Source organism: Molossus molossus, unplaced genomic scaffold (assembly GCF_014108415.1).
Source record: "Molossus molossus isolate mMolMol1 unplaced genomic scaffold, mMolMol1.p scaffold_m16_p_9, whole genome shotgun sequence".
Classification (NCBI taxonomy): domain Eukaryota; kingdom Metazoa; phylum Chordata; class Mammalia; order Chiroptera; family Molossidae; genus Molossus; species Molossus molossus.
The window spans coordinates 49587283-49613646 of NW_023425403.1; the positions used below are offsets into that span (position 1 = coordinate 49587283).

A 26364-nucleotide genomic window follows, 5' to 3' on the forward strand; every position below is an offset into this window, starting at 1 on the left:
CTACACCAAACTAAAATGCTTTGCACAGCAAAGCAAACCATCAACAAAATGAAAAGATAACTCACTGAATTAGAGAACATACTCACCAATGATCCATCTGATAAGGTGTTATATACAAAATTTATAAAGTACTTATAAAACTCAACACCAAAAAAACCCTAAATAATCCACGTATAAAGTGGGCAAAGGCGCCCTGGTAGGTAGTCATGGGTTCAGTTCTGGTCAAGGGCATGTACCTCAGTTGTGGTTCGGTCCCCGGCCCTAGTCAGGTTTGTGCGGGAGGCAGCCAATTGGTGTTTCTCTCCCACGTCTCTATTTCTCTCTATCTCTCTTTCTCTGTCTCTCTCCCCCTCTCTCTCCCCTCCCTCTCCCCTCCCTTCTTCTCTTCCTCTCTCCCACTCTGTCTGAAGATAAATAGAAAAAATATCCTCAGGTGAGGTTTAAAAAAAGGGGGGGGGGGGACAAAGGACCTGAGTAGATACTTCTCCAAAGATGACATACAAATAGCCAGTAGACATGAAAAGATGCTCAACATCACTAATCATCAGAGAGATGCAAATTAAAATCACAATGAGATACCACCTCACACATCTCAGAATGGTTATCATCATTAAATCAACAAACAACAAATGTTGGCAAGGATGTGGAGAGGAAACCCCTCATGCACTGTTGATGGTAATGCAGATTGGTACAGCCACTGTGGAAACTAGTATGGAGTTACCTGAAAAAATTAAAAATAGAACTGCCTTTTGACCCAGTGATTCTACTTCTGGGAATCTTATGTGAAGAAAACTGAAACACTAATTTGAAAGAATATATGTACCCCTATGTTCATTGCAGCATTATTTACAATAGCCAAGATTGGGAAGCAGCCCAAATGCCCATTAGTAGATGAGTGGATAAAAAGGCTGTGGTACATTTACACAATGGAATACTACTTGGCTATAAAAAGGAAGGAAATACCTTTTGCAACAGCATGGATGGGTCTGGAGAGCATTATGCCGAATGAAATAAGCCAGTCAGAGAAAGACAAATAGCCATATGATTTCACACATATGTGGAATCTAATGAACAAAATGAGCTAACAGGCAAAATAGAGACAGACTCACAGATACAGAGCAGGTTGACAGCTGGCAGGTGGTGGATACTAAGTGGGGGGGTTGGAGGTACTGAGCAAAAAAGAAAAATACAGACACGGACAACAGTGTGGTGATTGCGGGAGTGGGGAGGGTATAGTAGAGCTAAACGGTATGGACGAGACTTGACTTGGGGTGGTGAACACACAATATAGTGTACAGATGATGTCTACCCTGAAACCTGTATAATTTTATTAACCAGTGTCACCCAATAAATTCAATAAAAAGGAAAAAAAAATTCTTGCAGCACATCTGTTGAATATTGCTGCATAAGTGTATTTCTTGTTTGCACTACTTAGCCAGCACAGGTGGATGGGATACAAGGGTGGAGCATTCTCCATTTACTCATTCAAGGACCTTTGCTAACAAAGGTTTCACTGGCTAGAATATTGCTGGTCACTGTGGCAGGAGAGAAGAGTAGGATAGAATATTCCTCACTGCTCTCTAATACTTCAGACTAAAAGTGACATGTCACTTTTGCTCCCACCCATTGGCCAAAAATAGTTACAAATGCCCCTCAAGTGGGTATCCGGTGAGCAGTGAGTGTCTCTTCCAAGACTTTCTGAGGATCTGGGGTATATAATTCTACTTGTTAAAGATAGCTAATATAGTGATTAAGAGTGCAGACCCTGGAATTGGACTGCCACAATCTAGAGCCTGGCTCCCCCGCTTACTAGCTTTGTGATATTGGGCAAGTTATCAACTTTGGGGCGTTAATTTTCTCATCTGTAAAACAGGGATAATAATGGTAAGAGCCTCACAGAATTACTGAGTTGTGAGGCTTAAATGAGAAAATACACACACATATATAAGTGTTAGAGCACTGTACCATGTAATTGTTAGCAAGTATTATTATTATTATTATTATTATTATTATTATTATTCTGCTAGCTTCCAATATAACAAATGAAAGGAAGACTCAAATGTCCGGCTCTAGTTGAGGGAGTCAGTGGAAAGAAGTTGTAGTAATATGTTTGTGACGCCAGTGTCAGGACTAGGATGGTGCTATTGGGCAAAGAGAGTGCAAGTCGAGAAAACCCAAGCAAGAGTCACTGTGGATGAGAGAAGGATGATCAGGTGTGGGTGACGGAGAGAAAGAAGCTTGAGCTTGCAGAGAAATGAGGGGGTCCCTGTGGGGGAAGAAGATGAACTGACTGTGGTGATGGGAGATGTCCAAGGCATAAGAGGCCACAGGAAGTAGAGTAATAGAGCCATCTCTTAATGGACATGTTTCTGGACATGGTGACATCCTCCTGCTCTGAGTCAGGCTACAGGCACTGGGGTTAGATGGATTTAATTCCTGGCTCCACCTCTCCATGGGGCCTGGTGCTCTAGTTTCTTCATCAGTAAAATGGAGATAATAATTGTACCCATCTCTTAAAATAGTGAGGGGTAAATGAGATAGTGCCTGTCAAGTGCTCCGAGAAGTGGCGTGTAGTGAATGGTTAACTGTTTCTTCTTAGCTAATGGAGCTTTTAGTTGAAAAGAAATTTGGGGATTATCTTTCAAGTGATCAGTTTTTCAGAGTTGAATGTAAAACAGAAACAGACTTCCATAAGCAGCAGTTCTCATGAGTGAATTTAGTACTCCCTGATTCAAAAGAATGGACCATGTTGTCACCAGATCAGCTTTTCATTTTTTCATTCTTACCTGAATAGTCAATGAGCAAATGTTTTTACCTTTCCAAAGAATGACAAATTACAGTGGGCTAAAAGGTGACCAATAGACCATTTTAAGGGCTAATTTAAGATCGATGCTTCCCCTTTTAAAATAGCCTGGTACTTTTTACTGATTGGTAGGTGTCACTGCCCTTTGCCTCTTGAAATATAAAATTATTTCCAAGCAGAACATATTTCTTATCTTTTTTATCCTCACCTGAGGACATTTTTACATTTATCTTCAGATACAGCGAGAGGAGAGAGGGAGGAAGAGAGAGAGAGAAACATCGATGTGAGAGAGACACATAGATTGGTTGCCACCCACAACTCCAAACGGGGCCCGGAACAAATTGCAACCAAGGTACGTGCCCTTAACGGGAACCAAACCCAGAGTCTCTGGTCTGTGGGCCGACGCTCTAACCACTGAGCCAATCTGGCCAGGGCCAAGCAAAACATATTTCTGTATCTACATTTAAATTGGCTTGTTGGGCAATTAGCTCTATCTTTTAATAGGTCTAGTTTAAATTACATGGTCTTTGAGGGTAATTATCTTCAATCACACATGTGCTCTAACATATGTAATTAAGCATTTAGGGTCTTTCTTTTCACTTCAATGAGAAATTAAAGGGGCGAGAGGAGGATGGATGAGGTGAACCAAAGAACTTATATGCATGTATGCATAACCAGTGACATAGACAACAATGCTGGGGGTGGAGGGTGAGGGGGTAGGATAGGGAGGAGGGAGTCTGGGGTGGGGAGAAACATCTGTAACAAAAATAAATTAATAATAATTGGAAAAAAATAAAAGAAATTTAAAAAGAAATTAAGAACTTCAGATGTTTCAGTAGGACTTTATATATTTATTTTTTTTCAGTAGGACTTTAGAGTTTTGTTAGTAATAGTACAAAACAGGTACTATTTGATTAGATGAATATTAGAGAACCTTCTGTGGGCCAAGCTCTGTACCATGTGCTATGTGTATAACAGATGACATCCTCATTCTCATTATCCCACATTCTAGCTAAGTTATAATCTACTTACTGTTGGTTATTTGTCCTATTTAAGGACAGACTGTCCACTAGTATATAATGAAACAGTTAAGGCCTCTCATACTTTTTTGGTCTATATGATTCAGTTCTGTATTCTTTATGGAGTTAGGGTTGTATTCTTCATGCTGCCTTTAATTTACCAGGTGCCTTTTCCTAATTTAGGCTTATTTATAAAGTGTGGGCAATACTATCTGCTCATCCTGTTTCACAGGATTGTGTAAAGGAAGACATTATATAATGTATGGACTATTTTATAAATGATTGAACTCTTCATATATACCTGGTTTCTAACATCACTATTCTCTATTATCTGTACTATTCTGTGCTATCACTGAAGATTCAATTAATTTATACTGATTTTAAACTAAATAGCTTTGAGGGTTTTTTTCAATTAACCAACTGATCCTTTTAGAAATAAACATAAAATTATGGAAGAGGTAAATATGGTTAACTGCCATGTAACTATCAGCTTTCCTAGTTGAGTTTTTCTAGCTCATTATTTTTAAAATTGTTAATATATCACCGAAACAATATATTATATATACAACCACCTCCTTTGTTCTATAACAATACAAAAATTATACAGCACAGTTCCTGTTCTCCAAGTTCACCTATTTGTGAGGGAAATGCACAGAAAATAAATGTAAAGCCAACTAATCATACAAGACACTGGGAAGATGCCCCAAGGTCATGTGCGAACAGTGGCTTCATGAATGAAATAAGCAGTAAGGGCCTTTTGAAGGAGAGTGAATAGCTAAGTTTGACTGGAGTATAGACTTTAAAAAAAATAGATTAGTTGGAGATAAATTAAAATTTTACCATTTGGTAATATGGCTATTGATGATTGGATAAAGTCATTTACATAGATTTGTGGTACAGTGGAGGGAAGAGGCAGAAAACAAAACAGATAAAAGAATACATAATTCTCTTACCAAGTGAAATTAATATTGATATTTACTTTTATGTTTAAAGCATCTTAAGAATTGACCCCATTAGCACTGAGAGGACCTTTTCATCTGCTAGGAAGCAGCTTGTTGGTTCATATATACAGTGGTTTATGCTCAAATGTAGTTATAGAACTAGTATACCATAAAGATACTCTGGCCCTTAAATACAATACTGTTAGTTGACAGTGAACATTGAACAACATACTCATAATTTTGTACAATCCTGTTCTTTATTCCAAAAGAGTTCTTTGAGGCTTGAGTTATTGAGAAAATAAAGTCTAAGAGTAAAAAAAGAAAACATGAATTGAAGGAATACATTATCAAAAAAGAAATATGTTACAATATTAACATTTTTACACTGGGAGTATACAATCTTAGCAGTCTTTTTTCTTCTGCCAAATTGTTGGCAGGAAATGTTAATGATTAAATTTTTCATTAATACGAAACTTTTTCTAATATAGTGAGAGTTATTAAAATAATCTCCCTTTTGGTATAACATTCCATTTACAAATTAGAACTTTGTTGTTCTCTTGAGTGTAAAAAATACATATTTATCAGTTTACTTCCAAGTTGGAGGTGGGAAATAGTGCCCAAAGAAAGGAATTTAAAATAATTCTAAGTGGAAGTGGAATAATCGTTTTGCTTTATAAGAAAAGTCCTGCAAAGTTTGTCATACAGTTTACTTTGCTATAAATCTAAGATTTAATTTCTTTCTATTTTCCATTTAAAGACTTGGAGTGTATCATAATTTGAGTTTCTGTCATTTCACGTGAGTTTTCTTCAGGGGCTGTCTTCACAGCACTAGAGATTGATACACTGACTTGACGTTTCAGCATCTTCATAACCTTTCTCTTGTACCCTTTACATGCAAAGAAATATATAAAAGGGTCCATGCAGCAATTAAAGTTCATGAGGCATACGGTAAAGTGCAGAGAAATCTGGAATGAATGTCTTTGGCTACATTCCAGGAGATCAGGAAAACGAAGCTTCTTAATCATGTGTTGAATAATTGCTACATGGTAAGGTGTGAAACAGAGAATAAACACAACAATTATAAAAATTATTGTGTTGAGAGCCTTTTTGTTTACACCAGATTTCTCAGCTAATGGGTTTTGTTTGGCAGTTTTAAAGAGTTTGCAACAGATTTGAGAATAGCAGATAAGAATAATTATGAGCGGAAGCACATATCCTATGAAACATGCACCGAGCAGAATCCAGGGAAGATTTTTTGTTGCTTCAAAGTTTGGGTATTCCATGCATGTAGTCCTTTCATTCTCCTGCTTTGACATAGATTTTATGAGTAGTGGGAGTGTTTGAGCAAATACTAGAACCCAGACAAATATGCAAATGCCTTTTGCATGTTCAATTCTTTTCATCTTGTTGTATCGCAGAGGGTGCACCACAGCAAAGAACCGGTCAATGCTCAGGCAGGTCATGAAATTCACACCTGCATACGTATTGATGTAAAACACGAGAGCAGTTATCCTACACAAGGCCTCGCCGAGTCTCCAATCAAAGCCCAGGGCATAGTAGGCTATCCGTGTAGGCAAAGCAGTAGTAAAAAGTATATCAGAAATGACCAGATTTGTTGAATATAGAGTGGTAGAGTTTATTTTCTTCCTGTTTTGAACAATGACGACCAAGGCTAACAAGTTTCCCACGAGCCCAATTATGAAAACAATGCTGTAATGCAGAGGCATTATAATCCTGGCTGTATCATGGTGTGCATAGAGATCACAGTCACTGTCATGAGGAGCTGTAGAGGATGTAGTAAAATTGTTGTCCATTTTTATATCCGTCAGCGGTGTTCAAGGTCTCTAGAAAAAAAACAAGAAGGATAAGTCTAATTAAAAGCAGGTTTAGCTCAAAGCAATATAAACTACCTTTTATCGATCTAACTTAAAAAAATTAAGATTCATATGATTTTAAAAATCTATGATAGGAATATGGTTACATATATAGTAATGGGAAGAACAGAATAAGATTCATGTTTTTGCTCTCACGGTTTGGTGATTTTGGGTAAAGCCTTGGCAAAGGAACTAGAACCATCTAAATAGGACCCAAAAATTTTGTGTATGTGACAAGAGGGAATGCACTAAATTTTTAGGCAGAACTGTTCCCTTCCTTTTTTGAATCATTATCTGATTAAGAATAAAATCATATAAAGTACTCCACATTTCAGATGGGTGTAAAACTTTGCTTTTAAATTAAATTACAGGGGGACTTTTTTTTCTCCCCAATGCTTATCACTGCCAGGAAATGAAATCAGTCACACATTTATGTAGTGAAATATGAACTTACCACACAGTGATCTGATTTGTGTTAACCTAAAAAGTATGAGAAACAAGTCAAGACCTTGTTAGGAACTGAAACTTAGGTTTTCTTAAAAGAAAAAAAAAGATGATGATGATGAAGATGGCCACGACAAACACGAGAAAAACAAGAAGAAAAGGAAGAGAAAGAAAAACCTTAAACTGCTTGAAGGGAAAAGGTTCAGTTAATTTTAAACTGTATCATTCCTCAGGTGCCCAATTGACCCATGTATATACATTCTTTCATTCACAAGTAGTAGTAAGCATTACAGTCATGGTATTTTGTGTTCTGCTTTATTCACTTAACATGTTCATGGATCATTGTAATCTATCTGTTATATGTGTAGGTCTTATATAGATATTTGATAGGTATTCCACAGTATAAATTTCTTAGCTATTCCCTTGATGAACATTTGAATTATTTCCAACTCTTGTTATAAATAATGTTAGGATGAAATTTGAAATCCTAAGTTGAAAAGTAGAAAACTCCTACAATAAAACTTAATATATAAGGCTGAATTTGATAAAACTAAGGAAGAATAGCTATAAATTCTATGAAGTTATTTTTAGATTAAAATAATTTTCTGATAGGACTATTTATGTACATGAATCTCATCTGCAAGTCACCAAAGTTAAGGGAAATTTTCCGTCTATCTAGTGATTATGATGCTCTATGTTAAAGGAAAAGGACACTCCTAGCCATATCAAGGCACCAACTAAAAATCCACTTCTCTGACTGTGGTATTAAATGAATTGTATCTCTGCTAACTTAGTTTTAACTGTCTTAAAACAGTGATGCTAAGAGACAACAAGGGTTAGCAGAAGATTGCACTAATGTTATATGTGTGCATTACATACTGTATTGATAGAGTAATCGTTAAAAGATAGAAATACAATGTAAACTAAAAGGGAACAGAAATGGAAGTAGAACTTCTTATTAATCAAGAGAAGACAGGAAAGGAGGTTGTGTGGGAAAACCGATAGAAAAAGGATGGTAAATTGAACACAAAAAAATAAGAGGGTTGAAACGTGTCACAACAGATTTAAATGGATTCGACTTACATATGGAAAGACAGACTATCAGTTTGAATTTTTAAAAAATCTATCTCTGTGCTATTTAGAAAAGATATAACTCAAAGTGATTCAGGAAGGTTGAGAATAAAGGCTTGGGAGAACAGATACCAATCCCAAACAGTGTGGAAAGTAGAATAGCAATATTAACATCAGAAACAGAATTCAAGGCATACTCAATATTAACAGGGAGAAGGAAGGTCACTACAAAAGTTAAAAGAATGGTTTACAAAGAACATAAAAATAATCTCAACAAAATTTGACAGAATTTAAAGGAGAAATTGGCAAAGCCACAACCTTAATGGGAGATTTTAGCACATTTTTATTAGAAAAATGCCAGGTAAAAAAGAGATTAAAGACTTAGATTTACCCACATGACTTAAAAGCTAACAGAATTTGTGTTGAAGGCTTCTGACTGTTTGCAGATTTGTCTATGTTACAACGTTATCAGAGATATCTCAGAACTTTCAGAAAATCATCGTCTGGCAGCTCACATTTCCTGTGACAGTACAACTAAATTATAAATTAACAGTAAAAAGATAAAGGAGAAATGTGGAATCTAAGAAATATATTTCTAAGGAATGCATGGGTTAAGAAATCACAATGCAAATTTTGAAGTGCTTAGAATTAAATGAAAAATGCTGCATGCCAAAACTGAGGGATGTGGCAAAAGAATTAGTTGATGATGGATGCAAAGCCTTGAATGTATTTGTTTTATAAAAAAGATTGAAATAGATAAGTTAAATATATAGCTCAAGAAGCTGGAAAAGAACTGAGTTTGCCTGAAAAATGTAAACGCAAATAAAAATAATTGCAGAAACTAATAAAATAGAAAATAAACAAAAAACAATAAATGTGGACATTATCTTTTGTACAGAAAAAAACCGAAGTGAGTCTTGAAAGGAAATAATTGAAATTGCAATTGTGGAATAAATGTAGAAAACACTTTATGTAGTTCGTGTGAGAAGTTTTCAAGAACCGAGACTAGATATGAAGTGGGGATGAAAATTCCAGACAAAGGCTGCATCTTAGGAACAGCATCAAGAGTTTCTTTTATTTTTCTACTTTCTATAAAAAAAATTTTTTTTCTGAAAATCTCAACAGATATATTTTATTTTGAGAAGTGTTTCTAAGCAGGTTCATGGGAAATGCCTTTAAAATGCATAATGGGGAAGAATACACTGTAGAGTCTGATAATTCTCCATGTGATTAATTAGTATTGTAGAGATTAGGAAAGTTATCACTAATGTCAGAATCAGAGAAGAATGTGCCATTGCTTGCCAAGTTGTAAATGTATTGTGTCTAACTTCTTCACTGAATTAAATACATCATCCAGTAGAGCCAGAATGGCAGGTGTTTCAGAACATTTTAAGTTAAAGCATGTTTTAAACCATGTTAATTATAAAGGTAAAAATCTGCAATCACATTAAATGTCCATCATTAGGGGATTGGTTAAATATTTTATGGTAAAGCCATATAGTGGAATACTATGCAACCATTGAAAATGGCAACATAAATGCTTATTTCTTCTTCTTTTTTTTTTTTTTTTGGTTAATCCTCACCCGAGGATATTTTTTCCATTAGTTTTCAGGGACAGAAAAAGGGAGGAAGAGGGAGAGAGAGAAACATCGATGTGAGAGAGACACATCAATTGGTTGCTTCCCAAGCAATCCTGACTGGGGCCCAGGATTGAACCTGCAACCCAGGTACGTGCCCTTGACCAGAATCGAACCTGAGGACCGACACTCTAACTGCTGAGACAAACCAGTCGGGTAGATGCCTAGTTCTTGATAGGGAATAATGTTAAGTAGGAAATAGATTCCATAACATACCACTTTTGGAGGAGGAAAAGCAACTGTACACATACACATACCCCTGCATGGATATATATGCCAAATATAATTTGTACAAGTAATTTTTATTTATATTGTCTAAGTTTTTAACATTGAATATGAATTGACTGTGAAATAAGTAAATAGGTAAATATATATTTTTTAATCTGAGGGAAAAAAATTTAATTTAGCTCTTTTTGTAAAAACCTTGTCATCTGACATACTTTTCAAAGCTAGCCCTGTAGTGCTCTTTATTCAGCTTTATGCATTAGTTTTTACTAGATGCCCACATTAAGTCATGTCTCAAAGAACCCTCATAACAACCCTGTAAGCGAAGTATTGCTATCACCTACCTACTTAGCATGTGAGGAAATTTGAGTGTCAGAGAGGTTTAAGGTCATGCTGATCCTTCCCTCTGATGACCTGGCTTCAAGTCTCCTACTCTTTCCAGTCCTTGGCAGGGGTGGCTATTTCATTCTGCCCTTGAAATGCAGAGAGTTTGTGCTTTCATAGGCTGTCATGCTATCTTTACCTGTAAATAAACTGCCTGGGGACCATGTGGCCCATCTTCTCCAGAGTAGGGGAACGATTCTTCCTAAGGATTCCCACTTTCACGTGAGGTACCTTCCCATGTGGGAAGCCAGACCTGTGGACACTGCCTTCTAGAATCGTGAAGGGGCCTCTTACTGCCCACTCTAGTCCTGTGTAAGTCAAAGAAAAGCCCTTGCACAGTTTGGTCATGTAAATGTCAAGGCTCACAAATGACCTTAAGTAAAGAATCTGGGCTGTTTGGAAATATATTAATTTGGATATTTAGTGACCTGTCGAAGGTTGATTCCATTAGTCAACAACTCTAGTATACTACTTTAGTTCTTGCTTACATCCATCTCTACTATTAATGCTATAGTTTTAGTCAATTTTATCTTTTCCAAGTTGACAGAAAAATCCTTTCGTGTATTTGACTTTTGTTACTACATTCTTATATCAGTCAATCCCAATGTATAATCATCTTACCTCAGAGATACTGTTTTAGAGTTTCTTTTAGCCATCTTAGAATTCAGGATTACTTTCCTGAACCTTGATGTACTCCATTCTTTTATTTCATCAAGTTATTTTTAGTATGTTCATATGCTAGGTCCTGAAAATACAGATATGATATCTTTTAATACCTGGGGCCTAAACTGAAAGATGAAAGTAGAATATTCAGAATGTCTGGTGTCTGTATGAGGTGTTATCTCAGTATTCTCTGCTCTGGTTTCTTCTCACACATACCAGGGTTCTGTTTGCTTTTTTCATTGCAGTGCTCCTTTATCAACCTTTGGATTGCAAAATCCTCTTTTAATCATTCCTCTTTTGTCCATAACTAACGACTTCCCTTTTTCTCTAATTTATTTACTTTTGAATATATTTTTAAGTATTTCACATTTTCATAATTATTAGGCAACAACTTCTGGCATGTTATTTAGGATAGATATACCATTGTACTTGAAAGTACTATGGCTTGTCATTTTATGGCATAGAGAAAAGCACAAATAAGTGTTCTAGATGTTTTTTCCTGAGAATACTTATATGTATAAGAATTATAATTTCCCCATAATGCTTTCTAATGAAAAGGTATGTAGGGTCCCTAAGCTATCCTTAATGCCACACCCTGAGGGACATAAATAAGGACTGCAGCCTTTGCCCTGAAGGCACAGATAGTAACTGGGCTGCATGAAGTATGGGTCCTTATTCAGGTTCTACCAGAGGAACACCTTTTCCTCCTGAAATCGAACTACCTGGCAGCTACTCTGGCAACCATCTATGCCAGTTCTCTTACCACTTTTATTAATAAGCAAAGGAGACTGCTGAGTGTTGTCTCTGTACAATATTCATCCTTTCTATTTGACTATTATCATAACATGTAAAATAGCAAGTTATTCCATGGCACAAATATCCTCCAAATGTTTACTTACATTTTTGGAAGTGGGCCTGGTATGTTTTTCTCTAGAATTGAGGTAATTCTAATAGAGTAGCTAGAATTTCTTAAGACACTATCATCTCATTTTTGCATAACCGGACATGTTGACATGAACTGACAAGTTTTTTTCTAGCCACAGAAAGGAAAAAATAAAAGGACCCCCCAAAACTCATTTATTAGTAGTTAAGAAAATTGTCTAAGCTTTAATGTAATTTGTACTCTGGAAATATTTACCCTGGACACCAACTTGGAGCCTTTTTGTGATTTTTCACAGTGTATTGGAAATTATTTTCTTAGCTTTTATTTGTGGCAGAGACAGAAGAAACCTTTACTATATTCAAAGATTTAGTAAGTGCTAGAATACCAGCTTCATTTTTTGCTTTAAGATTCCTGAAAAATTACCATTACTACCAATATCTATTCTCTTAATAATTATCAACCCTAAGTGAAAATGGTTTAAACTTCTAGTGATTTTTGTTTAAATTCAGGCCTCAGCAATTAATTGAATGGGTCAAGTCATGCTGAAATTAATTAATAGAAGGTGACTTCTCTATAAGGTGAAGTCTGCTTAAGAATGTTTACACATCAAGATGATCTGACTCAAAGTGTCCACAGTAGCATGTACCAAAGAGGAAGTTCAGGAGCACACTTTCTTTTTTTTTTATCCTCACCCGAGGACATTTCTCCATTTTCTGTTCAGATAGAGTGGAGGGAGAAAGAGAGAGAAACATCAATGTGAAAGGGACACGTCTAGTGGCTGCCACCCGCACGACCCAACCAGGGCTGGGGACAAACTGCAACCGCGGTACATGCCCTTAGCGGGAACGGAACCCAGGTCTCTCTAGACCGCAGGCCAGCGCTCTAACCACTGAGCAAAACCAGCCAGGGCCAGGAGCACACTTTCAAAAACAACTATAGGAGCCACAAAGATATGTCTGTATATACACACACAAGTTATGTGTGAAAATTGTTAAATGATAAGTGTTTGATCCAGTTCTTTCTCTGAGTTCTGTGGATAGACTATCCTTTGACTATTTTAGAGATAAGACTGAGAGAAATTTTCTGGAATGAGGAACAATCAAGTCCTTGGGAAAGGATGGAGCAGACAAAAGCTCAGGGTTAATTGATATAACAAGGATTCTGTCTACTGAGGAAATAGATCACCATAGATTATCAGGATAGCAGGCTGAGGCTGTTTAGTGTCCTTGAGGACAAATATATTTCATGGAAGAAAGAAACCATTGCTTCTTTGTCCATTTACCTAATTTTTTATGTATTTGTCACTTATTTGAAAAAGCCTCCTTGATCTTGAAGCTGAGCAAACAGGAACATCAGAACTTGGTCCAGTGTGACACAGGCGGGGGCTCTGGAACTCAACAAGTGATTTTTTTTTTCAGCTTCTTTTTAGTTGACTGACTAGAATAGGCAGGTGGGAAACATTAACTCCTGATTGCAGGAAAGAAACCCAAGGCACAGACAGGCTGTGACCAGCACAGGCACAGCCTCTTATCACTGACTTCTTTGGCAAAGTTAATTGTGCATTTTATAGTGCTGCTGCTCAACTGCTTTAATAGTATACACCCCAGTTAACCTGGTAAAATAAATCTTTCTACACTATTAGGTCTTTTTTTTTTTCCTAACCAGCTTTGAGTCCTAAGTCAATAGCCAAAACTATGTCTAAGATTCATCTTTTGGAAAGATATAAGAAATATTGTCCACAAAGGTGACCTACTGGCAGCTGCCTGCCCTTTCTCAGAAGGGAATCTCACACATGCCAGAGTGTTTATATTTCTAGTAGAGTTGTCCCTGGTCAGTCTGCCTGACGGGACCTTGCTGCCCTGCCTCCCTGGGAGCTCACTTTTTCTGGCTTGTGGAATTGTGACCTGCTGCCACCCCACGACATAGTCTGGTTCTGACTACTCTCAGTGGGTCTGCAGAGAGTCATTTTCAGGATGATGCATGAAAAACTTTTTCAAGAGAGAAAACCATTGTTAGCCCGTCTGCAGTTTCTTCGTGCCTCTATAGAGTCCTGAACTCGGTGGACACTCAGTGAAGACCAACTCCAGCTTCTGTAAACATGTACATTGGAACTGATGGGAAATAGAAAGGTGCCTGACGTTTAAATTATTTGGTTAAACACCCACTTGCACATCGAGGGTTTTATATGTTCCAGCTGTTTTTCTTTCTTTTTTTTTTATCCTCACCCGAGGACATTTTTCCATTTTTTGTTCAGGTAGAGTGGGAGGGAGAGAGAGGAACAGAGAGGGAGAGAGAGAAACATCGATGTGAAGGGACACATCGAGTGGCTGCCACCCGCACAACCGACCAGGGCCGGGGACAAACTGCAACCGAGGTACGCGCCCTTAGCGGGAACCGAACCCGGGTCTCTCGGGACCGCAGGCCGACACTCTAACCGCTGAGCCAAACCGGCCAGGGCCCAGCTGTTTTTCTTTCACCTTTCACTGATTATTCCTGTGTGACTTTTGGTAACTTAAGTACTGACTAGGATGCTATGAAAGTTGTCAGAGATGAAGACAAAGGCGGTAGTAACACTAAAGACTTGAATTCTATGACATAATGTTTAGAAAAGCCATAAGAAAAAACGAATCCCACTATAATCATTTCAGTGTAAGGAAGACAGATATTGTGTTTCTGTGTGGGGTGATTTGACCTACACGCAGAATAACTGTGTGATTTTAAAAGGCTCTTTATAATGGGCATTCTACATATATTCACATAAATCTTCACAAATCAATTTGAATGATAAAACTGAGGTACTTTTGTGACTTGCCTGAAGATAGAGTTGTTAAATGTCAAGATTGAATCCAGTTTGGCTTCAATAATCACATTCAGTACAATACATTTTCCTCCTAGCTCCTATTTCCAGCCTGATCTGATGTTATTGGTAGAAAACAAGTAAAATAGAAAGACATCTCAAAACTAACACATACCAACTCATACCTCTCTGCACAAGAGAGAAGAGGAGGACTGTGGAGATGGGAAGGGGGAGTAAAGGGAAATATGTTGATTTAAATAAAAGAGTTCATTAATTTGTAGCATATTTTAAAGTAAGTAAAGGTTTGCCCTGGCCAGTTTGGCTCAGCCATTAGAGCATCAGCCTTCAGACCAGAGAGTCTCAGGTTCGGTTTCCACGAAGGGCATGGTACCTCGGTTGCAGTTTGTCCCTGGCCCCGGTTGGGGTCGTGTGGGTGGCAACCAGTTGATGTGTCTTTCTCACATCGATATTTCTCTCTCTCTTCCCCCGTCTCTCCCTCCTCCTCTATCTGAAGATAAATGCAAAAATGTCCTCGGGTGACGATTTAAAAAAATAAGTAAAATGAAGTAAGGTTTTATAAATGATTTTAGATTTTGTTAATTTTAACAATATTTTTATAAAGCTATTTGGACTGAAATGTCCATTCAAAGAAAATGGTGGATACCCAAGATAACTTTTTTTTTCTTTTTTGATTTTTAGAGAGAGAGGAAGGGAGAGGGGGAGAGAGATAGAAACATCAATGAGATAGAACATCAGTGGTCACCTCCTGCATGCCCCACCCTGGTGATTGGACCCACAATCTGGGCATGTGCTCTGACCAGGAATCAAACTGGTGACCTCTTAGTGCATGAGTTAGTGCTCAACCACTGAGCCACACCGGGCTCAAGATAGCTTTTATGTTATTTATTTGTATAATACTTTTTTAGGTATTTTCAGATATTTAACAAAATATTTTTATTCTTTTCTTTAGGCTTTTAGGACACCACAGGATCATTGTTAGCTCTACAGTTTTCACAGGATTTTCACATCTGTTATCTCATCTTACATTGAAGCCTGTATTTTGCAGACATCTTAGGAAGCTGAGAAACTCTGCAGACTGGAGGATACTACACATCCTCAGTACATACTACACCAAAGAGCTTTAGGGCCTTTTACAACTCCAGCAGGCCCTTAACCATAGCAGGGAGAAAAGTGTAATTTGTAAACTCCTTTACTGGGTGGTCAGTTCTTTTTTTAAATGTAAACTTCTTAAGGATGATGGCTTTATTTTATACAACATTTTTATCCCATAGAATCTTTCAGAACTGTCCTAAAGGTATCTAGGAAATGCTTATGGAATACATAAACGAAGGAGAGTCATATAGTGATCTGAGTCAATATTTATTCCATTAAATGACTGGTCATGTTATTACTGGTAAGTTCTCGGAAGCAAGTTGAAAGTAATTTATAAAGAAATCACCCTGCCCTAGCCAGTTTGGCTTAGCAGTTAAAGCATCAGCCTGTGGACCAAAGAGCCTCAGATTCTATTCCGGTCAAGAGCACATACCTTGGTTGCAGTTTGATCGATCCCTAGCCCTGGTTGGGGTTGTGCAGGAGGCAACCAATCAATGTGTCTCTCCCTCTCTCTTTCCTTCCATCTCTTCTTCCTTCCTGCCCTACCACTCTGAGAAAAAAAATCAATGGAAAAATATCTTCAGGTGAGGATTAAAAAAAGAGACATCACCACCACCACCACCACTAGATAGGTGAGCATGTGAGTGAGGATGCTTTTTAGAGTGATGTGCTCTCTGCAGCGTTGTGTCCAAAAAGTACAATTAAACCCCAGAGAGAAAACATGCATTGAAATAACACTAGCAAATGCAAAGTCCAGACAGTAAGCACAGTTAGATTTATAACCACACACAGACTCAGTCTGTATGTAAAATACTTCATAAAGATCTGAAAATAAGTTCAAAAAATAATTCTCACAGAAGTGATAGGGCAAAGAAACTTTGCCTGTTGGATTCATCCTTTGCAGTTTAATGGGCAGAGGGAAGGGAGAATAGTGATAGCAGACAATTTCCTAGCAGTTAGTATAAGAGCCAGTGCTATAAGGACTTGACAGTGATGTTACTCCCTATTTTACAAATGAAGCAACTGGTGCCAAAGATGGTAGCTAACTTGACCAAGGCCACACAGCCCAGGTTTGAGCCTGACTCCAGAGCTCAGGCTCTTAGCCACTACACTATATTGTACTTAGCGTGACACCCCCAGAAGGTAAAAAACCACACCCTCACCACACCCTCCTTTAGAGGAAGTTTCCTCATGGCTTATATTTTGTCAAAAGTTTCTGTTACCTTCTTTCCAACCTGGACATAAATATTGGCAAAACACTGCATGTAATTCATTGTTTTGTGATTTGTTTTTTTAGGTACATAGAAGTTCTAGGAAAAAAAAATATGGAGACATGTTTAGCCTTACTGGTCATCAAATTAATATAAAGCAAACAACAGAGATATTCTTTTTTTTACTTATCAAATCAATAGTTTATATTTAGAGTTGGAATACTCAGGTTGGCTGAGAAATAGTGAAGCCCAGACTATCACTAATTAGAGGATATATTGGTAAAATGTTTTTATAAACCAAAAACATCCATTTATATCAAAAGCTTTTATTTTTAAAAGTATAGAAATAAAAAAAGTATAAAAAAGACTTTTTGTACATAGATATGTAGTCAAATGGTAAAATGTTAAGACTCTTAAATTGTGCTGAATAGCTTGTTATATATACAATACATTTAAGTGTAGGAATACCTCATCTTAAAAATAATTTTGTTCCTTTCCCTTCATATTAAAGTATCCAGAAGTATTTGCATTATTTGCCAATATATACTTGATACTGTTCTTTTATAATTTTCTGAGTTCACACAGAAATTCAAAGTAGGCCTATGTTTTGGCAAAGATGTTTCTGGCATGATCCATTACTTTCATTTAGCTTAATACTAGCTCATTAGAACTGCCAGTCACTAGAGATTTTAAACTATATTAATAACATAATTTTTGTTAGAAATGTTTATAGCTTGTTATTGAATAGATTCTTTCTCTTTACCTTATACCTTATGTAGTCTTTCAAAGTTTTTCTTAACTGAAAAGACTGTTGGAAAAGCAAAATATCTAGTACTTACCTCTCGGTGGCTTGTTCAGGCCTCTGTAGTAGCAGTCAGAGTCTGACCAAACTGAAGTAAGTTAACCTTGGCATGTTGTTCTAAGAGATTATGCAGACATCCTTTTATGGTGGTGACTTTTTTTTTCTGTCACCTTGTGATTGAGCATTGTAATTTAGCCTCATGTATGCCTGTACACTTTTTTTTAAAAAATGGGAAGTGAAAATTTTCTGTTAGTAACTTTTTTTTGAAACAGTTATCCAAAAACCCCTTGGAATTTATGAATTGCTGATATCTATGGAACTTTATAAATTTTTCTATAAATATTTAAGATTAAAAACATTATATGAAAGAGACTGAAGCAGTAGACTTTAACCAGAAGAAAAAAGTGAATCATAGTTCCAGATGATTTTAAGTGTTTGAGGATAGATTGGAGAATCTCAACTTTGACAGTTTTGTCTACTTGGAAACTTTATATGGGGGTAGTTTGCTCAATAGCTTATTAGAAAGAAAGAAAAGTTTCTGTGGTGAGTGGAAGAAAGGTGCTCTTTTGCATATACACAAAGATTAATTGATGTTTTTAGGCAGGAGGCTAACTTGACTGCATCAGTGACTACATTGACAGGAATAACAAGGGAAAAGTTGGGGTATTTTGCAGCTAAAATTGAGCCTCTTGTACACAGTATGAAGGAGACCTACACTCTTCTTCTTAGTTTTAGTTGACCGTTTAAATCAACAATGTAACATAGCTATCAAAATACAATTTATTTGTAGGCTAAATTAATAGCAATAGAGTTCAAAACAAAAGCAGTGATATTTACACTTACCCAGGACCAATCTGGCAGTCCCAGTCCGCTCTGGGTGCTGCATTTTACAAAGAGCATAGAGGACTTAGAGCATGACTGGGATGATGAGGGGTTTGGATCCTAGGTCTTAGGAAAAATGATTGAATAAATTGAGAATGTTTAGACTTAGCAGGGATTGATCACTATTGTCATGCATTTTGAAGATGTTTCATAGAAAAGGGTTTAGGTTACATATATCAGTCTTCCTAACTCCCGGGGATAGAAGTAAAGCCAGTAAGAGGAAGCTACTGGAAACAGCTTTTAAATCAAAATATGAGTTTAGTTCCAGAAAGTTAGGATCATAAAAATATGGACTAGGCTCTCTCTTATTTCAATGCTTGCATAAGCTGGATGACTATTTTGAAAGATGGCATTGAGAGTATTGAATCATTTGTAGGTCTGTGACCACAGGGACCCTTTTATTTTTTTATTAATTTATTTTTGTTACAGATGTTTCTCCTTTTCCCCCCATTGACACCCTCCTCCCCTTCCCCCCCAGCCCGTCCCCAGCTTTGTTGTCCCATGTCCATCGGTTATGAGTACATGCATATAAGTTCTGTGGTTTATCTCTTCCCTCCCCCCACCACTCCCTCCTCTGAGGATTGTCAGTCTGTACCGTACTTCTACATCTTTGGGTCTACCCTGTTCCTCAGACTGTTATGTTCATTATATTCCACAAAGAAGTGAGATCATGTGATATTTGTCTTTCTCTGCTTGGCTTGTTTCACTTAGGATAATACTTTCCAGGTCCCTCCATGTCGTATCAAAGGATAAGAGATCTTTCTTTCTTACAGTTGCATAGTGCTCCATTGTGTATAGGTACCACAGCTTTTTCATCCATTTGTCTACTGATGGACACTTGGGCTGTTTCCAGATCTTAACTATTGTAAATAGAGCTGCTATGAACATGGAGGTACATATATTCTTTCTGATTGGTGTTTCAGGCTTCTTAGGGTATATTCCTAGAAGTGGGATCACTGGATCAAATGGCAATTCAATTTTTAATTTTTTTGAGGTAACACTATAGTGTTTTCTATAGTGGCTGCACCAGTCTGCAGTCCCACCAGCAGTGCACTAGAGTCCCCTTTTCTCCACACCCTCGCCAACACTTGTTGTTTGATGATTTGTTGATGGCGGCCATTCCAACAGGTGTGAGGTGATACCTCATTGTTGTTTTAATTTGCATCTCTCTAATGATTAGTGATGTTGAGCATTTCTTCATATGTCTCTTGGCCATTTGTATGTCCTGTTTGGAGAGGTGTCTCTTTAGGTCCTCTGCCCATTTTTTTAATTGGGTTGTTTGTCTTCCTTTTGTTGAGTTGTATGAGCACTCTATATATTTTGGAAATTAACCCCTTACTGATGTATCATTGGCAGTTATGCTCTCTCATACAGTGGGTTCCCTTTCCATTTTGATGGTTGTTTCCTTTGCTGTCCAGAAGCTTTTTAGTTTGATGTAGTCCCGTGTGTTCATTTTTTCCTTTGTTTCTGTTGCCTTAAGTCATGTATCAGTGAAAATTCTGCTGCGTATGATGTCTGAAATTTTGTTGCCTACATTTTTTTTCTAGGATATTTATGGATCCATGGGTCACATTTAAGTCTTGTATCCATTTTGAGTTTATTCTTATATATGGTGTAAGTTGATGAGGGACCCTTTTATTTTAAGAGTCTGTCAAAGTGACCCAGTGGTTTTAGCCTCTCAGTGCTGTTATTTCATTTAGAAGCTTATTAGGTTTTTTCTAGCTCTAAAATGCTGAAGATCTGTGGAGAAACCTTGTCAAACAAAAAAGCAATTCTTTGGGCCTCCACCCCAGTCTATAAAATAAAGTCATTGAACTAAATGGTCACCAAGATGATTCCCAGTGCAAAAAAAATCCAGTGGGGGGATATAAGAGATTTTATGATTTAATGGATAGCTATGATAAAATATTATAGAACTAGTTGTTTTAAATTTTGGATTGAAGAATACTTGAAGAAGACGCTGTTGAAGTTTTTCAATTTGTTGAAAGGCCATCCTGGTGGGATGTATTGGTTTTTCATTTTTGAAATAGTTTTTATTGAGTAAAACATTGTTAGACAATGAAAAACTCAACTAGGTAAAGTAAATGTACTAGCAAACTGGATCTACCTTTGTTTTTGGTATTGGAGTTGTCAAATATATAAGGAAGAGGTGGTGTGATAATTGTCCTGCATGATGCTATTGAGGTTTAGGATAAGATAATTTCATGAACTCACAAACCTTAATTTTATTGTTCTTGAAAGTTGCCAGGATTTTTTTAGTTGTACTATAAAAGTAGAGAAAGTCCTTTTCTGTATAAGAGATAAGATAGACATTTGTGACCTGAACTGAGTGTTTCTGTTATTTTATTTTATTTGTTCTGTTGTGTATAGTTGTGAGTATATAGCAGGCAATAAATAGTGGTAGAAGAATGAATGAATTCTTTTTGACCTGTTTTCTTCTTCTCTATACTTCAGCCTCATATATTTAACTCAGATAGGGCTTCAAGAAGTTAGCTATTTACAATATGAAAAAGGTCAAATTGAATTTATTGTTGACAGTATAAAGAACCGATGTTGTCATAAAATAAGGAAAAGAGAAAAACTGACCAATGACTAATGACATGATATTTTGTGAAGTCTGTGGGTATAGAAATAGCAATGGAAATTTTCTACAAAACCTATATAACCATGGTCTGAAATGTGTGCTTTTATATTATGGGTGTATATGGTCTAGTATTTAGTCATCATTTAAAACTACACAGTGATTAATAACTTCTAAGAAATTTTAAAACTTCTGTTGGTATATAAGATATGAACTGTGGTCATTAAAATTTCTATCTGTATTTTTTTAGTTTATATTGAAATATAACTTCAAATAAGAACTGTGCCTCCGATTTTTTATTATATCACTATTTACACTTTATTGCTAAATGTAAACAGAAGAATTTCTACAACTTAAGTACCTTAAAGAACATGTTCTGTGGTGAGAGATCGCAAGTGTAACCAAAATAGAATTTTATTATTGTTGCTAAGAGACCAACAGGCCATGTTTTACGTGCATGTGTGTGTGTGTGTGTGTGTGTGTGTGTGTGTGTGTGTATGAAACCCTGAAAATAATAAAACAAGGAAAGGGGCTTGTTTTAAGCAAAAGGCAAATTCTGCTGTGTGCTTTTATGATTTTAAAGAGAAATTCATTTATTCAGTGAATATTTATTGAACAACTACTCTGTGCCAGGCACAGTTCTAGATAGTGGGGATAAAACAGCGAATAAAACTGACAGAAATCCCTGCCTTCATTGTCAGCGAGACAGATGATATAAACTAGCCACATAGCAGAGTAGCCAGTTATAGGTGCTATGGGGAAAGGGAAATGGAGCATGCCTAATGGGGATGAGGCTGTGAGATTTGGCAGGGCAGCAGTCTGGAATGGGATGGTCATGGAGGGCTTTTCTGAGAAGGTCCTATTTGAGTAAAGACCTGAAGGGTGGAAGGGATGCCCATGTCTGTGAAGTTGGCCAGGAGAGGAGGGGGAGCACATACACATGCTCTGGGCACCATATACCTAGCCCTGCTTGAGTGAGACACACCCTGGTCCAGTGTGACTGGATCAACAAGAGTGAGTGGTGGGGAAACCGAGTAGTAGATCAGGATTGAGGTGGGGACATAGGCCTCACTTTGTCCTTCACTCGAGAGTAGGAAATCATTGGAGGATTTTAAGCCCAAGAGTGTCTAATTTGTACTTTTTTTTTTTAAAGTGTGTTTATTTATTTTTTAGCGAGAGAGGAAGAGAGAGAGAGAAATATCTACGAGAGAGAGAGATACATTGATTGGCTGCTTCTTGCCCGCCCTTCACTGGGGATCGAGCCCACAACCCAGGCATCTGCCCTGACCAGGAATCAATCGATCAACCGGCGATCTCTTTGTGCATGGGTCAACACTCAACCACTGAGCCACACTGGCCGGGCTAATTTGTACTTTTTAATGAAAAGAATGCATAGCTGCTTAGTCAACTGTGTTTGGGTTTAGATGATTTGAATTGGGGATGGGGGAAAAGCAGTTCTCTTGTGTATTATTTAGATTACAGCTCAAATAAATCTGTTTATTAAGATTGCATTGTTAATTTTTTAAATCTAACACATAATGAGGATCCATTACATGTAAGGATCTATATTAGGCACCAGGGGGATGCAATGCTAAATAGAACATAGGACTTTCTCACAAAATTAATAATCTAATGATAGATTGAAAAAAATCCTGTATAGTTAAGTGTGCATCATACAACTGTTCAAGAATAAGGATTATTACATTGTTCCTGATTGAATTAGCTCTAAGCTATGTTAAGCACTGTGCCAGATGCTGGGAGGACCCAGGGATGCATTTCCTTCCCTGCCATGGGATATGCCCAGTCCAAGAGGAGGGCCAGACTGGCCCAGAGAGACCCGGGTTTAGTTCCCACTAAGGGCGTGTACCTCGGTTGCAGTTTGTCCCCGGCCCTGGTTGGTCATGCATGTGGCAGCCACTCAATGTGTCCCTTTCACGTCGAGGTTTCTCTCTCTCTCTCTCTCTCTCTCTCTCTCTCTCTCTCTCTCTCCCCTTCTCTCCCTCCCACTCTATCTGAACAAAAAATGGAAAAATGTACTTGGGTGAGGATTAAAAAAAAAAATAGGAGGGCCAGATGAGTGAGGCATTCATGGCTGATCCACTGTGTGGTCTACATACTTCTGCTGCCCTGTCCCTGTTGTCCTCCTTACGAGATTTTGAGAGGCTGCATTTTACACATTTTGTAGTCTTCAGACCTGACCCAGTGTCTGGCACTTGGGTGTTTACTGGTTGGGTTTTCCCTGTTCTAGCATTTGCTATATTATTGTAGATGCCTGTTGATGCTGCTGCCATTAGTCACTTTTGCAATACACATTTGCTTTTGTTTTGTTTTTAATATTAGAATTGAGAGGAGAGTGGTGATTTTTTTTTTTTTTTAAATAACATGATCTCTATCAACCTTGGGGAAACCCACAAGAGGCCAAGAGGGTCCTGTGTTTCTACAAAAAGTGTAGTAAGAACATTTTTCTGTGGAACTGAAGGATATTTCTTGAATTTTCTTATAGTAAGACATAGTTCTTTATATTGATGCCATTTACCCCCCCAAAAAGGGAAAATAAAAAATTGAGTACATAAGTCAAATATTTAATGGAGAATGAGTGCAAGTGTGTGTTCAAACCATTCTACTCATTCATATTGTCTTCCTAGCTCTTGTAAGAATGTTAGTTTGTGATCCTGGAGCTAATCCCTTGAGACCAGTGACTGCTTCTTACTCATAGATATAGATGGAGCTCCTGTACCTGGCCTACTGCGTGTCCAGGTGATTCAGTGAAACTGAGGTAGCTCTGAGGGCAAAGAAGAGAGCTACTAATCACCAAGAGGACCTGGAGAAATCACTGAAAGGAGTTGAGCTCTGTCATACACCATACATTTTCTTAGCAGGAAAGTAGAAAGGACATTTAGGTTGAAAGAATAACCTGTGTCACTGAATAGTCAAAAGAGCCAATGTGCCCAGGGTGCATCTTTAGGGGCTGGGGATGAGAAGGGAAGGCCAGATTAGGGGAACGGGGAGGACTGTAGCTATGGGAAACTACATTGATAAGAAAGAATGGAAGGGCTTTGCTATTTCATGCTAATATTTCAATTTTCAGATATTGTGGGAGGAAGGGTTTTAAACAAGGGTGTAACATAATCAGAGTTGTGTTTTGGGGAAGAAAATACTGTTAACCATGTTAAGAGATGTATCAGAGAGAAGACTTTAAGTGTTATGGCTTGTGATTTTTAAATCTATCCAGTTGAGGGTATCAAATTGGATTTCATAACCCAGGTGAGGGGACATAATCTGGGACTCACTTCACTTTCCTAATTCTAGCCATAGAAGGCTTGCAATTATACAAGGAAGGACTGGAGCAAGAATAAAAAACTGTAATGGAACCCTAGAGAGGATGCAGGAGTGGTAGGAGAAATCATAGGGAGACCAGCAAGAATCAGTGATTAAGACAAAATGAGAGAGAACGTTGAGGAGTGGAGGGCAAGCAGTGGTAAGTAGTGTCAGGTGCTGTGGTGATATGAACAGTCTGAGAGGAGGCTTTTGGTCTTGACCATGATGCATTATAATGTGTGTTGCTTTTGGTTTGTCTAATCTCTTTCATTAGATTTTAAGTCATTCATGGGAACAATCATAGCACTAACTTTAAATTTTCTCACAGTGCCTGACAATTAATTAGTAGATGCTAAACCACTTCTTTGCAATAGTTTTGGGATAGTTGGCAAGGACTGGGTTTTTAAAATGTTATATACAGTACAAATGATTTCAGATATGCACGTATAGAAAGCAAATTGTGTATCTAAGACCATGCTTTCAGACTGAAGTAAAATTATAAGCAGTGTTATATCAAATATACATTTGCCATTGGTATTTTTTAATTGAGTATTGTACTATAGTGATTTTTCTTTATTTGTTTGCATAGCCTGGCACCTGTGTTTGCTCTGTTTGTACCATTTTACTGCTCCATACCAAGAGTCCAAGTGGCACATATTCTGGGTCCGTTGTCCGTCACAAACAAGACATTGATTTATATATTGGGACTACAGGTATAGTATGCATTTTTATGTTCACATTTCTTTAACAAGATTTTTTTTCTCATTTGATCTCCTTGAAAACAATGTTTTTTTTTCCCATAAGTTTGGCTTCGTGATCTGTATCAAATGTTCAAAGGAAGTGTTACAGAATGAGAACATCAAGGTATATAAGGTACTAGAATACTTTCATAGACTTTAGAATCTGATAAGAGCTTTCACTGTAATTTGTATCAGTGGAAAATATTTTAATTTCATTGTACAATTGCGTATAAGTACTTTTTCAAAATCATAGTATGAAGTGGAAACAGTTGAGAAGAGTCAAACGACGGAAAGTGGAAAATCACTGTCAAAACTAATTTATTGAATATTGTGTCACAAAGAAAGCTCTGAAGAAGAAACCAGGTATACTTTACCAGCCTGAGCTTTGGGGTTTGCTAGAAGCATTATCAGCACTATAACTTCTTTGTTGTATAGGCATGATAGCAATGTCACCACCTGCTAAATGGTTTGATGTGAAGACCACTGGGGTACTTATTATTTGACTTAAATTTAAAAAGGTTTTCGCCAATACTCAGTAAATATTGATCATTCTCTTCTGGGTTCCAGATCCTCTGGTAGAGAGTCTCAGTTTTCTACCTGTAATACTTGTCACTTTTCTTTCACTCACAGCTTTTGATGTAAAACTTTTATTCTGCCATTTCCTGTGGTACTATGTGTATGTAGCTTGGCCTTTTGATCCACTGTTAATACTCATAAGATTCCTTATCCCACACACATCAAACCAGATACCAGTGTCTCTGTAAAGTGCCCTCCTCCCTCCCCTTTTAACCTTTATCATTTCCTCCAACTTCTCTAATCTGCTCTCATGTGTTATCAATGGCTCATCTCGGGTGGGTGGTTTTTTTTTTTACACTTTTACAACTGTTTCTCATGAAATATGTTTATGCTTCATCTCTCAACCTACATAGCATTACAGCCTTCCTATCCTTCCTAATATTCATATAACCTAATAGCC

General features: G+C 37.3%; 2 protein-coding genes across 6 annotated transcripts in view; one reads left to right on the forward strand and one right to left on the reverse strand.

Moving 5' to 3' along the window:
* The window catches only part of UBAC2 (UBA domain containing 2), a 190279-nt gene that overhangs the window by 93430 nt on the left and 70485 nt on the right, over positions 1–26364 (forward strand). For both annotated transcript variants that reach the window (XM_036249573.1, XM_036249572.1), the window contains one exon: positions 25238–25361. In XM_036249573.1, the coding sequence (XP_036105466.1) occupies positions 25238–25361 (124 nt within the window). The remainder of the gene's footprint in view (positions 1–25237; positions 25362–26364) is intronic.
* Positions 3674–18052, reverse strand: GPR183 (G protein-coupled receptor 183). 4 transcript variants are annotated; one of them, XM_036249577.1, is made up of 4 exons: positions 17905–17959; positions 17078–17164; positions 7092–7117; positions 3674–6607 (listed from the first exon to the last, which is right to left on the reverse strand). In XM_036249577.1, the coding sequence occupies exon 4, from the start codon at positions 6575–6577 to the stop codon at positions 5504–5506; it is 1074 nt and encodes a 357-aa protein (XP_036105470.1). In that variant the 5' UTR covers positions 6578–6607; positions 7092–7117; positions 17078–17164; positions 17905–17959; the 3' UTR covers positions 3674–5503. The 4 variants fall into 4 exon arrangements, with proteins under 4 accessions (XP_036105470.1, XP_036105469.1, XP_036105468.1 ...); XM_036249576.1 differs by lacking the exon at positions 7092–7117 and adding an exon at positions 11020–11143; XM_036249575.1 differs by lacking the exon at positions 7092–7117.

Excerpts from the sequence above, each read along its gene's own strand:
- GPR183 (XM_036249574.1), bottom strand. The coding sequence starts at position 6,577 with ATGGACAACAATTTTACTACATCCTCTACAGCTCCTCATGACAGTGAC.